The sequence below is a fragment of the Macaca mulatta genome, chromosome 6 (assembly GCF_049350105.2).
Source record: "Macaca mulatta isolate MMU2019108-1 chromosome 6, T2T-MMU8v2.0, whole genome shotgun sequence".
Taxonomy (NCBI): domain Eukaryota; kingdom Metazoa; phylum Chordata; class Mammalia; order Primates; family Cercopithecidae; genus Macaca; species Macaca mulatta.
Window position 1 is genome coordinate 94,604,151 of NC_133411.1, and position 13,711 is coordinate 94,617,861.

Sequence of the window (13,711 nt, forward strand, 5' to 3'; positions counted from 1 at the left end):
CTCTAAAATAATAATAAAATGTATAACAAATATATGAATCAGTAACATAGTAGCTTATTATTGTTATTAAGTACAATGTACTGTGCATAATTGTGTGCTAAGCTTTTATATGACTTCCAGGGCAGCAGGTTTACGCCAGCATCACCACAAACATGAGCAATGCAATGCACTACGATGTTATTATGGCTACGACATCACTAGGTGATAGAAATTTTTCAACTCCATTAAAATCTTATGGGACCACCTCTATGTACCCAGTTCATTGTTGACCAAAAAGTCATTATGTAGTACATGACTCTATTTAAGGAAAAAAATATCCCGTACTCAACAGGCAAAACTCATAATATCTGGAATCCAGTCAATGATTTTCAGTGACGCAAACAAGCAGGAAAACATGACCCACAATGAAAAGAAAAATCAGTCAACAGACACAAGATAAAATTAGTAGACAAGAACATTCAATCTGCTATCATAACGATATTTTATATGTTCAAGAAAGTAGAGGAAAGCATAAACATACCTTTAAAGACTCAATTTGAATTGAGTTCTAAACGTTTTTAAAAATGTCTGAGATTGAAAAATTCACTGAATTAAATATTAGACAGGATGCTGCCAAAAATAAAAAGACAAATTGAAAACATAGCATAGCAATAAAAACTATCCAAAATGAAACACAGAAAGAAAAAAGAAACCTGGAAAAAATGAACAGAGCAACAATGAGCTGTGGGACAAATTCAGTCAAACGGACCAAAAAATGTTTGTATTGCTACAAGTTAGCAACAAATACAGCTGAATAATCATAAACATGGCACTTCTAATTCTCACATTGGAGGGACAAGACCAGGAAAATGCTCTTCCACTTAAAACGCATTTGTTAAAACTGAAATCCACAACTTCTGTCAAGACCTTCAATATTCTCAAGCAAAATCGACACCTATAAAGAGTCAAAGAAAACTATTAATAGTATCAAGTTTACTCCGTACGTCTGAGTATGTAACTGAAAGGTCTTACATGTTTTTATACAGGTAGTGCTTTTACTAAAAATTTTATGTAGCCATCCTGACACTTAAGAATATAACACCCGCCGGGCGCGGTGGCTCACGCCTGCAATCCCAGCACTTTGGGAGGTCGAGGCGGGCGGATCACAAGGTCAGGAGATCGAGACCACGGTGAAACCCCGTCTCTACTAAAAATACAAAAAATTAGCCGGGCGCGGTTGTGGGCGCCTGTAGTCCCAGCTACTCGGGAGGCTGAGGCAGGAGAATGGCGTGAACCCGGGAGGCGGAGCTTGCAGTGAGCCGAGATCGCGCCACTGCACTCCAGCCTGGGCCACAGAGGGAGACTCCGTCTCAAAAAAAAAAAAAAAAAAAAAAAAAAAACAATATAACACCCTTTAAACACATTCTTTTGCAGAAAGAGATGTCAAGAAAATTGTAAAATCCAACAAAGCATTGCAATCAAATTTCTCCTCTTTTCTCAGGAGGAAAAACTAGTCAGCCTTTAACATGGCCTGAAATAAAATGCCAATGATCAAAGAACCTGAATGAACCCAAGTAATAAGAAACATAAAACGATACCAAGGATCATCGTAATCAAATTGCTAGAGGTTGAACACTTTTTCATGTGCTTAACTGTCAACTGTGAAGTGCCTATTCAAATTTCTCATCCATCTCCTATTTTTAAAAATTCCTTATATATCCTGATTCCAGTCTTTTGTCTCGTTTTGCAAGTATTTCATTTCAAGTTGTAGCATGTCTATTTCCTTAAGTTTTTTGAGGAGCCTAAGTTTTTAATTTCTATGAAATCTTTCATTATTAAAAACAATTTTATGGGGGCCGAGCGCGGTGGCTCACACATGTAATCCCAGCAATTTGGGAGGCCGAGGCAGGTGGATTAGCTGAGATCAGGAATTCGAGACCAGCCTGGCCAAAATGGCGAAATGTGTCTACAAAAAAAAAAAAATTAGCCACACGCCTGTACTCAGCAGGCTAAGGCAGGAGAATTGCTTGAACCCGGGAGGCAGAGGTTGCAGTGAGCTGAGATCGTGCCACTGCACTCCAGCCTGGGCAACAAAGTGAGATTCTGTCTCAAAAAAAAAACCACAAAAAAACCAATTTTATGGTTAATACTTTGTGTCCTAAGAAATCTATACCCACGACTAATTGCCAAACTATGTTGTAGCTTTTACATTTGGCTCTTGAATTGATTCTTGTGTATAGTATGAGGTAGGGATTGAGGTTCATTTATTTTTAAATGTGGACATCCAATTAATCTAGCACCAATTGCTGCAATGACTCTCCTTTCCCCATTGTATTGCTTTGACACCTTTGTCAAAAATTAAATGAGTGTGTAAGTATGAGTCTATTTCTGAGCTTTCTCTTTCATTGATCCATTTGTTTGTCTTTATGGCAGAATCACAATGTCACTTTACAGTAAATTTCAAATCCTCTAAATTTTTCCATTGCAAAATACTTTGGACAATCTAGGTACTTTACATTTCCATATAAATTTACGATCAGATAGAACATTTTTATTTAAAAGAGTTCGGTGAAACTATTATTTGGATTGTGTTGAATTTATATAAAATTTGTGTTAATTTATACAACATTTATGTAACATTTTGAGTCTTCCAATACATTCATGTGAAAGATATCATTTACTTATGTCTATTTTAATTTCTTTTACTGTTTTGTAGATTTCAGTGTACAGGTCTTATATATGTTGGTAAAAAGCTACTTCTAACTTGTTTTTTGACACTATTGTAACAAGAATTACTAATTTTTCAAGTATTCATTGCTTGTATTCTTACTGTCTTTTTAAATGTCTGTAGTCATCTCATATTTTGATTACTGTTTTTTAATTAGCATTGATATGGGTTATTGTTTTTAACTTTATTTCTCCTTGAGCTATTTTTGGTAAGAATATAATCAACTTCATTAATCTTTTGGAACAATCATTTTTAGCTTTATTAATTTTCTCTATTATACATTTGTGTAGTATTTCATTGGTTTTTGCTGAATTATTCCTTTAATTCTACTTTCCTTAGGTTTGATGACCTCTTATAGCTTCTTGAATGGGAAACTTTATAAATTTTGTTCTACAATGGGTTAAATAGCATCAAAATTTGATGTCACGTTCTTTACCTTTCCGTTCAAAATACTTGAGTTTCTTTTTATTTGCTCTTTAACCAATGAATTATGTAGAAATAGAATGCTTAAAGTTAAGGCAGTTGAAATTTTATTGTCTTTTTGATCATTTCTAGCTTAATTCTATGGTGGTCAGAAAACATTACAAATGATTTCATTATTTTTACTTTTTTTTTTGGAGACAGTTTCACTCTTGTTGCCCAGGCTGGAGTAGAGTGGCGTGATTTCAGCTCACTGCAACCTCCGCCTCCCAGGTTCAAGTGATTCTCCTGTCTCAGCCTCCTGAGTATCTGGGATTCCAGGTGTGCACCACCATGTCCAGCTAATTTTTGTGTGCGTATATATATACACACACACATACACACACACATATACATACACATATATATTTTAGTAGGGACAGGGTTTCACCATGTTGGCCAGGCTGGTTTCAAACTCCTGACCTCAGATGATCCACCCGTCTCCCAAAGTGCTGGGATTACAAGAATGAGCCACTGTGCCTGGCCATCTTTTTGATCATTTCTAGCTTAATTCCATCGTGGTCAGAGAAACATTACAAATAATTTCAGTATTTTTATATTTCCTAATCTATTTTTTATTTGAATGGCCCAGACTGTGGTTGTGATGATTGTCAAGTTGATTGGACTGAAGGATACAAAAAGTATAAAGGATAAAATAAAGCAGGCAGAAGAAAGTGGAGACTTGCACTTGCTGAGTCTGCTGGTAGTCATCTTTCTCCTGTGTTGGGTGTTTCCTGCCCTTCCTTGAACATCAGACTCCAAGTTCTTCAGTTTTTGGACTCTTGGACTTACACCAGTTCATTTACCAGGGGCTCTTGGGCATTCAGCCACAGACTGCAGGCTGGGCTTCCTGACTTTTGAGGTTTTGGGACTCGGACTGGCTTCCTTGCTCCTCAGTTTGCAGAGAGCCTATTGTGATATTTCACCTTGTGATTGTCTGAGTCAATTCTCCTTAGTAAATTCCTCTACATATATACATATATCCTATTAGTTGTGTCCCTCTAGAAAATCCTAATACAGTGGTCATATTGATAAAGTTCCATGTAATCTTGAATGTGATTGTTACTGTTTCGTGATTATAGGTCCAACATTGTTTAGAATTTCTATGGTCTTGTGTGTGCGTGTGAGTTTTCAGCCACTGAAATGTATTAAAGGTGAATGACCTCCGTTATGATGAAATGTATCTCTTTAGTAATGCTTCTTGTCTTACTGCATACTTTGTTCTAATAGAGTAATTAAATTAGGTTTCCTTTAGTATTTCACTTTACTACTTTCAATTTTGTGCCTTTTTAACTTTAGATTTGACTCTTAAAAGTGCCATATATAGTCATACAGTTTTGTTTTTAAGTAATCTGAAAATACTTTTGTTTGGGGTATTTAGTCCATTTACATTTAATCTAATTTCTGATATAGTTGTGTTCATTTCCACTACTTTTGATTGCAGTCCTATATGGTTTGTTTTCATCTTTTAAATATTATTCCATTTCCTTCTTCTATTTACTTGTTATGGATTCTTTTATGGATTATCTTAGAGATTACAATGTACATTAATCTTTTATCACAATACAAATTACATTCACACTTTCATGATACTGCTAAAAACATATTATTTTAACTTCATTTATCCTTTCCTTTTCCATTGTTATTGTGAACTTTAGATATGCTGAATTTTAAAATAACACGAGGCATTCAATAAATGTTTTTTGTCCATTTGCAAATATTTAAAATGCCTTCCTTGTCCATTTCCATGTCTTCATCTATGATTACTGCCCTTCATCCTGACCACAAATCTCCTTAGTTTTTCTTTTTAAAGTCTTTCTATTAAAAGCCATGGAATCTTACATTAGTGGCTATTTTCTTTTAGCATATTAAAGATGTAATTCCAAACGGAGAATGACGTCAGCAAGATGGCAGAAGAAAAAGTCTTAGGCCCTCCTTGCCCCAACAGGGACATCAGCTCAACAATAAACATACAGATATCCCATATTAGACTCTTCATCTTAATTTATTGTCTGCATTCTCCCCATTAGATGCTAAGCTCTTGGAAGGAAGCGATTTTGCTGCTTTGTTCACTGCTGTAGCTAGGGTACGTGGAACAGCCTATGGCACATTACTGGCACTGAACAGATATTTATTGAAAAATAATTAAATGGGTACAAACCAAATTATTCCAGAGAAAACACTCTTTGTGAAGTCATTTTCAAATAACAAAAAATGAATGCCCTCCAACATGATCTGTAACCATTCCTAAAATCAAACATAGCTGTTATGTTTTTCTCATAACACAGATAAATCAGTTACCACATTTAGAAATATATAGCCGGCTGGGCGCGGTGGCTCATGCCTGTAATCCCAGCACTTTGGGAGGCTAAGGCGGGTGGATTATGAGGTCAGGAGATCGAGACCATGCTGGCTAACATGGTGAAACCCCGTCTCTACTAAAAATACAAAAAAAAATTAGCAGGGTGTGGTGAGTAGTCCCAGCCACTCGGGAGGCTGAGGCAGGAGAATGGCGTGAACCTGGGAGGCAGAGCTAGCAGTGGCCAGGGATCGTGCCACTGCACTCCGGCCTGTGCGACAGAGCGAGATTCTGTCTCAACAACAACAACAACAAAAAAATTAGCTAGCCGTGGTGGCAAACACCTGTAGTCCCCAGCTACTCGGGAGGCTGAGGCAGGAGAATGGCGTGAACCTGGGAGGTGGAGCTTGCAGTGAACCGAAATCACGCCACTGCACTCCAGCCTGGGTGAGCACTCCAGCCTGGGTGACAGAAAGAGACTCCATCTCACCAAAAAAAAAAAAAAAAAAAAAAAAAAGAAAGAAATATATAGCCACACATTTAATGTAAATTCTTCATTTTAAAGATGCAAAAACAAACAAACAAACAAAAAACTATAGACAGAAATGGGATGTTTTCTGATTCTTAGATTAGCATTCTACCTACAAAATTATGCTACTACTTTATTTAAGAAAATAAATTGTCTTTTCCCAAACGGGAGAAAGAACAGTACCCGCATGCAGGGAGTGATGGGAGGAAAACAAAAGAAAACAAAACAAAAAACAATAGGATGGAAAAATACACACTCTGATCCATTAAAAATAGGCCTGTCCAACATGAAGAGTTCATAGCTAAAAAAGGAGTCCAGTGGAAACAGAAGACAAACATATAAAAAGGCTCGACCTATTTTTGTTCCCCAACTTAGGAAGAAAACAAAAATATGTGAAAATGTTTACCACTTTAAAAAAGAAAAGTTTGACATTAGCTTTTATTTTAATCCCAAGATATCAAGCAAGACATTAGCTTTTTGATCATCCTTGGTGTCCATGTCAGAGTCTTCACAGCACATAACGAGCTCAGTTCTAAAGCCGAGGTGCGAACATAATACGATGGATAGGAGTTAAAAGATGAGATGGTACAACTATTCGAGACACTGGGTTCAAGCTCTAGTATCACTAGTGTGTTTAAATCTGATTCCTTAAGCCACCTAAATCTTTGCAAAGACACAGGATGATCTGCATTTAAAAATCACTTAGTTTTATTTTGCTGAATAATGCCATACACCTTGATAGACCATTTTCGATTACGTGATGGTTCAGAAACTGTGTATGAATTCAGAGAATGTTGAGAACTTAGGCTTCATAATACTGAGAATTTAATCTTTCATTTGAAAGAATAAAATCTATTCAGTGAAGTTCCAATTATAGATTTCATAATGAATTCTATTTATTGCTTCCTGGACCTGTCAATTCCATTAATGGATGAATCTCTCTTCTGAATCACAACTGAGGAAGAAATGCCACTATTTTACCAATGATATTTGTATCAGAAACAATAAGACAATGAGCCCATTCTGCTTGCATGCATTGGTCATTTTATGCACATCAATTGGGATTCTGGGAGAAATACCAATATAATAAAAATGCACATGGATATTAAGATAAAATTATATGCTTTTCATTACAGACAAATCAATGGGGGTAGCAGGAAGAATACAGCTCTGATCTTATAGTGCAATTGCTAGCAAGTGGGAGAGTAGGAAAGACATGAACCAATAAATTGTCACAATCCTACTAATCATACAAAAGCAAGATTATAAGGGCAAACACATATAATAAAAATAACTATATGCTTTGAAGCAATATTATATTGACTAAAGTATAAAATACAAAATAAAAGAAATATATTGGTCTAATTTGGGGATATTAAAACATTATTGGGTTTACATAAAGTACAAACCCTTTTGCATTTAGAGAACATAACTCTAGGTTCAAAGACAAAATGCATAAATAAACCAATTATTTCAAATTTGCTTTGAAAGGCTAAAAACACTAAACTAAACCTGTTAAAATAATACTTGGTTTGCCCAAGCCAGAGTATACTTAGAGTTTAAGTTTAAAAAGAATGAACTAACAGAACTTAAGGAATACACATTATTCCATCCAATAATGAATTCTATGTCTTTTACCCCATATTACTCCACTGTACAATCTTTGAAACTCAAAAGAATAACTTCAATTTTACTTTTTAAAATGTAGCTCTTTGGTAAGAATGATTATAAATACCAGGTGAGATTCTTTTCTAGACCAACATGTGAGAACTTTCAGAAACAAAACAAATGTTAAATTTTGGTATCATCTTATTACAAAACAAACACATTTTGATGATGCTGATATCTCTCAAAATATATTTGAAATGCTTTCTTTGGAAATACACATGAAGCGTCATTAGGATATCTTCACAATTCATTTCAAAGAGTTTTATCCAGTTTAAGTACTTACTACTCAATTTTTAAAATGTTTAATTTTAGTTTCAGGGCGTACGTGTGCAGGTTTGCTATATAGGTGTATTACACAATGCTGAGGTTTGGGCTTCTAGTGAACCCATAATCAAATAGTGAATATAGTATCCAACAGGTAGTGTTTCAACCCTTGTCTCCTTCCCACTTCCCCTCTTTTGGAATCCCTAGTGTCTATTATTTCCATTTTTATGTCCATGAGTACTCATTGTTCAGCTCCCGCTTATAAAAGAACATCTGGTATTTCATTTTCTGTTTCTGAGTTAGTTCACTTAGGACAATGGCCTCCAGCTTCATCCATGTTGCTGCAAAGAACATGGTTTCATTCTATTTTTACGGCTGCATGGTATTCTATGGTGCATACATACCACATATTCTTTATCCAATCAACCATTGATGGCCACTTAGGTTGACCCCATGACTTTGCTACTGTGAATACTGCTTCAATAACAGATAAGTGCAGGTCTCTTTTTGATAAAATGATTCCCTGTCATTTGGATTGATATCTAATACTGAAACTGCTCAGTCAAGTGGTAGTTCTATTTTTAGTCCTTTGAGAAATCTCCATACTGTTTTCCATAGGAGTGGAAGTAATTTACATCCCCAGCAGTGTATAAGCATTCCTTTTCTTTTAAAACATGGCTATTTCCAAAATATTTAAATCTACACCCAAAGACAGGAATTTGCTATATTAAAATTTTCAAATGAATGTGAACCTTAAGCCCTGAAAGTTATTCCAAAAGAAGGGTTTCAAACTTGCTTTCAACAGTGGTAACGGCACTGAAAATAAAGACAGCCTCCTAAGAGTTATATGGAAAAGTATTTATTCATTTATTTAAAAAGAGAAAAAAACTACCTTTGTTTATCTCTTATACATTTTACAATCTTTACCCTTCATTTTAAACTTTAGATGTAAAAAGAATCAAAAAGAGTTTTATTTTTTTTCATTTCCCTTGAATGTTTCATTCAAATTATCTCAACTTTGGCCAGTAAAACAAAAATATTTCTTATTCTAGAAACTACAAATTTAAAATGAGTCCTATTTAACCAAGGCATACATGATACCTGTAGACCTGATTTGGGAGGGAAAGATTCTGATTTTCAGAAATGACAGAAAAAGAATTTTAATTTGGGAGAAATTATTAAGCGTCCATAAAACTTTAAATACACTCACACATAGGCAATACAAATAAATTGCTTACTCTGCTGAACTTTCAAAATGTATTTTAATCTCATTCCAAAAAGAAATAAAATTTCTAGATACAAATACATCTCATTCAAGTCACTTTTTAACATACATTCTGCAACTTAAAATATTATAAGGATTCAATATTTTCATCTTTTATAATCTCAATATATTATATATTTAATATATAATATATACACAATACATACAGGTAGTCAGCAGGTTTACAAAGTAATTTCTTTAAAGTCTGATCAGTATTGATAAATATTTTTAGCCTATTAAAAGGAACTATTTAGGATCGTAGAATAAAATAAAATATGGCAGGTCCAAACCTAATGGCAAGATTACAAATGTTCATATGGCCAGTCATTTTAAAAGAACTCTCAAGTTGGGTAGAATATGTTTTAAAACAATACTCTTGCTATTCTCAAGGAGCAGTAGTTATATATTTTAACCATATTCATCTCCATTAAATTTAAAATAACTATGCAGCTTTCTTTACTGTAATATACAGTAGCTATCTCTTCCTTTCTGTTGGATTTTATTGTTTCAAGAGTAACTAATATATTACCAACAGAAGAGACTTTAGCCCCTTTCCCTCTCCTAAAGCATGGCTCAGTTTGAAGATTGTTCTATAGGCAGCCACTATGACTATCAACAGTACCATAATACCATTAAAAGCAATCAGTAACTAGAGTCATGTGAGATGTTTCAAAGACTGCTGGAGGTTTCTGTAAACCAGGGTAATCAGAAATATTACCCTTGTAGATAGCCCTCTCCTACCAGTAAATACAAAGAGTTAAAATTCCAATGCCACAGTGTAACAGATAACAATCTATTTTGTAATTTTAAATATTACAACATTAATTCACCCTGAGAATACAGAGGAAACATTTAATACAAGACATTCTGATATGTTTTTTTTTTTTTCCATTGTATTTGCTTTCTTCTGGTTTTCATCAGCCCTTTAAGGGCACAAATATTTGAATTTAAAGTGTGATTTGGATATGCTTTTTTGTTAACTGAGATTCATGCCACAGTCAGATACTGGTGATAGAAAAGCCCAAAAAGGCTTGTAGAAAAGAGGCAAGCAGCAATCCACCAGGTCAGAAAAGACAGAAGTCCTCGAAAAAGAAGAGGAGTAAAAATATTTTTTAAGCTGCTCAGTGCCACTGTTATTTGCGTAACAGTTACCTTCATCTTCCCTTCAGCTGATGGTAATTCAGAGTAAACAGAATTGGAAAGTAGACTATTATCCGCTGGTAAGGTAGAGATAGATTCTGGATAAATTCCCCAGGAATGATTACCTAGAAAATCGAAGACACAAATACAATTTGAAGAGTAACTAATTACAAAGCTTTTCACTAAAAAAAGATCTTTACTATATTTGAAATTAACAATAAGTTTAGAGGCATAGTACATCATTTTATGTTGAAAATAAAGTAAAATAATAATCCTTCTAGATCCCTAAAAAATTAACGTGACTAGAGACTATCTGGCCTCATCAGTAAAGGTACACATAAAAGCGAAAAGTCTGATATACTTTTAATTATGTGCACTAAAAATGGGTAAAATAACAAAAACAATTTCCTCACTGTATAAGAAATGAATCAGCTAACTCTACTGGAGTGACAAGGACAGATTCAAAAACTTCTGAGAAATATTTTCTACTTCTAGAATATCAAAGTAAATTCCCTTCTCAGAAATTATCTATGATTTCAATATGAAAACCTATTAATAGCTTCCAGAAATTTTTTTCATCATATACTTTCCTATAGTGGACAGGATATGAGTCACTTAATTTACAACTGAACTACTTATCCCTTTACATTCCATAGATTCTTACAGGGCACCTACACCTATCATCAGGTCTATAACACCCACTAAGTCCATGAAGCCAAATAATACTTTTAGTTCCTTTGGGTTTCTTAAACCCTAACAGTGGCTGATTGCCTGATCCAAAAAAGGGGAAATGATTAATGCAGTAATAGATACTTCTTGAATAACACCACATGGGGACTTGATAGCTTAATGAAGAGACTTGTAGAATTTTGTACTGAGAAATCTTCACCCTTTCAATGTAAGTTATCTAAACTAGAACTTACCATAGCATTCTGTAATTTATTTAAGTTTATAATTGCCTTGTAATAATATAAATATTAGGCAATAACAAAACCTTAAATCATTTTCTTATAACACAAAAGTAACTAAGATCAACAGTGCTTACTAAAGTTACTGGGTAAATCTGAGACTTAACCTTTAGTAAACAATTCTTGAAGACAAAGCATAAAGTTATAAAACCATGGGTCTGAGTTTTCAAAATGAAAATGATAAATCACCTTCCACAGCTAAAACTTTCCCATGGTTCTTTTTCACAGCTTTTAAAAAGAGAAACAATTTTAAGAGTTGCATTTCTTTGTTGGTGACAAAGAGCCTTATTAATTATAGGTAGAAAGTAAAAGATGCTTCCTAGTTGCCAGGGCATGCCTACCTAGTGTTTTCAAAAGCAGAGTTGTGTGAAGCAGCATTACCAGAGGCGCCACATACTGCAGTGCAATGACACAAAGATAATAAAAGACTCGAGCCACCTGCAACCAACAACATTCTTAAGTGTCTAATACAACTGACATGTTAAGAGTGAATTAAACTTTCATATAATTGTCATACCAAAATGTTTAAGAGATAATCCTTTCACAAGAAGGAAGCTAAATGTCAATGCTAAATGTCCCCAAAATGACTCTGGAAAGGCTCAATTTGAAGACAAGTTTTTGGAATGTGAGAACATTAAAATAGATTCCTTAAAAATAATTCTTAAATGATGTATATATATTGGAGAAAATAATGACTAAGATTCAAATGGTATACATTTACTCATATTTCAAAGATAAAACAAAATGTAAGGGCATCTACCTAAAATATCCAACTAAATAACAATAGTAGGCAGAGTCACATATGAGCATAAATCCCTCATAAATAAAAAATTAAGTCCCCATTCTACATGAACATATTTGAAGTCAAACTATGGAAAATATAAAAATATATAAAAGGTAAAACAGAAAAAAAGTTGTCTAAATCTTAATAAATGCCTCTAACTATGGAGGTGAATAAAAAACTGGAGCTGGTTGGGCATGGTGGCTCAGCCTGTAATCCCAATCCTTTGGGAGGTGATGCAGGAGGACTGCTTGAGCTCAGGAGTTCAAGACAAGCCTGGGCTATATAGAGAGATGCTGTCTCTACAAAAAAATAAAATAACAATCATAATAGTAAAAGGAGGTAGCTAAAACTACCTCTCTTAAAGAAAGATACAATCAAGTTATTGGTCCATTATAGTGGCAGATGGATTCCTTGTCCTTTTCTTCTGTGCAAGCCTCAAATAAATTAAATACTTACATTTCATATTCAAGTACATTTAAAATGAATAAATGTAGCCACTAAAAGTAGTATTTCCTACTCTTTAAGTCTTAAAGTCTGGACAATATGTTATAACGTCTTTCAAATCAATTAGAAGGGTCCCATTTAGCAATATTAGGCATAAAACAGCTTTGTACCACCCACTGTATGACACCAAGCACTTAAGGCAGGAAGAAGAATTAAGACCCCTTCCTTCACGTGGCACCAAAATCAGAAAAAGGTCTCTTTGATATCTGTTAGCTTAAGATTGTTTTGTTTATTTACAATAAGAATAAGACGGGTTGAAATACTATCTACTAAAGGAAACCAATATTTTTCTTTTTTCTTAAAGTGTGGTTTTGCTATTTTTCATTTTGACTAGGGTATAAAACTTACCATTTTCTGTAGCTCAACCGTACTTATTCGCCCTGCTTCTTTCTTCATCTGATCCACACATTTTTGGGCTAAATTTAAATAAGCTTGCAGGTGACTACGCATCATGGCCAACCGCAAAGCACACAGCAGGATTATTAACCAGAGTCGCAGAGTATCAAATGTGGCTTCTGTCATTCTACAGATCAAAAAGTTGATATAGTGCTCTCAAAGACAACAATATGCTAGCATGCTTGTTGTATGTTAATGCTCACCATATAAAATATAAGAAGTCTATACTTAGTAACAGTTAGACACACAAAAGAATCTGACTCTGCCATAGACTTATCTGTATAATACTTTCACTTGAATAACAGAACTAGATAAATGTATTATGAAAGCATAAGAAGTTAACAGGTATCTAGAAGAAAAAAGTAGAGCAATACATGATACCCTTTTCTCTATATACCCTCCTCCATGGATAAAAACTGGCTGTGACATGAAAAGAGAAGTTGGGGAAAGCAAGAAAACTGCAGGGATTGCCTGTGGGACTAATCAAGTCAATCACCAAACATCATTGGGTACAGCTTTGCCTGATCATACACCTATTTGCATGGGATCTTCCACTCTGCTGAGCCTTCACTTGGGACCACTGGAAAATCAAAACTTCTGATACATTATGAAAGATATCAGATGCCTGAAATTCCTCTACAACAATTCATTTAACTTGTTATGCATTGAAGCTGGCTTGGTTCTAAGCAATTCCTCAAACTTAAGGTTAGGATTCTAGGTGAAAACACA

The 13,711-nt window shown here is 34.4% G+C and overlaps 1 protein-coding gene across 7 annotated transcripts in view; it reads right to left on the reverse strand.

Moving 5' to 3' along the window:
- Positions 1-9,169: 9,169 nt before the first annotated feature.
- Positions 9,170-13,711, reverse strand: part of TMEM161B (transmembrane protein 161B) — a 73,827-nt gene continuing 69,285 nt past the window's right edge. For 5 of the 7 annotated variants that reach the window (XM_028849564.2, XM_078004963.1, XM_078004965.1 and 2 more), the window contains 3 exons: positions 12,935-13,109; positions 11,640-11,736; positions 10,027-10,455 (listed from right to left, as the gene is read on the reverse strand). In XM_028849564.2, the coding sequence (XP_028705397.1) occupies positions 10,178-10,455; positions 11,640-11,736; positions 12,935-13,109 (550 nt within the window). In that variant the 3' untranslated portion in view covers positions 10,027-10,177. Of the gene's footprint in view, positions 10,456-11,639; positions 11,737-12,934; positions 13,110-13,711 lie in introns of all 7 variants that reach the window. The other 2 variants (XM_001085376.5, XM_015140390.3) reach the window with 2 other exon arrangements.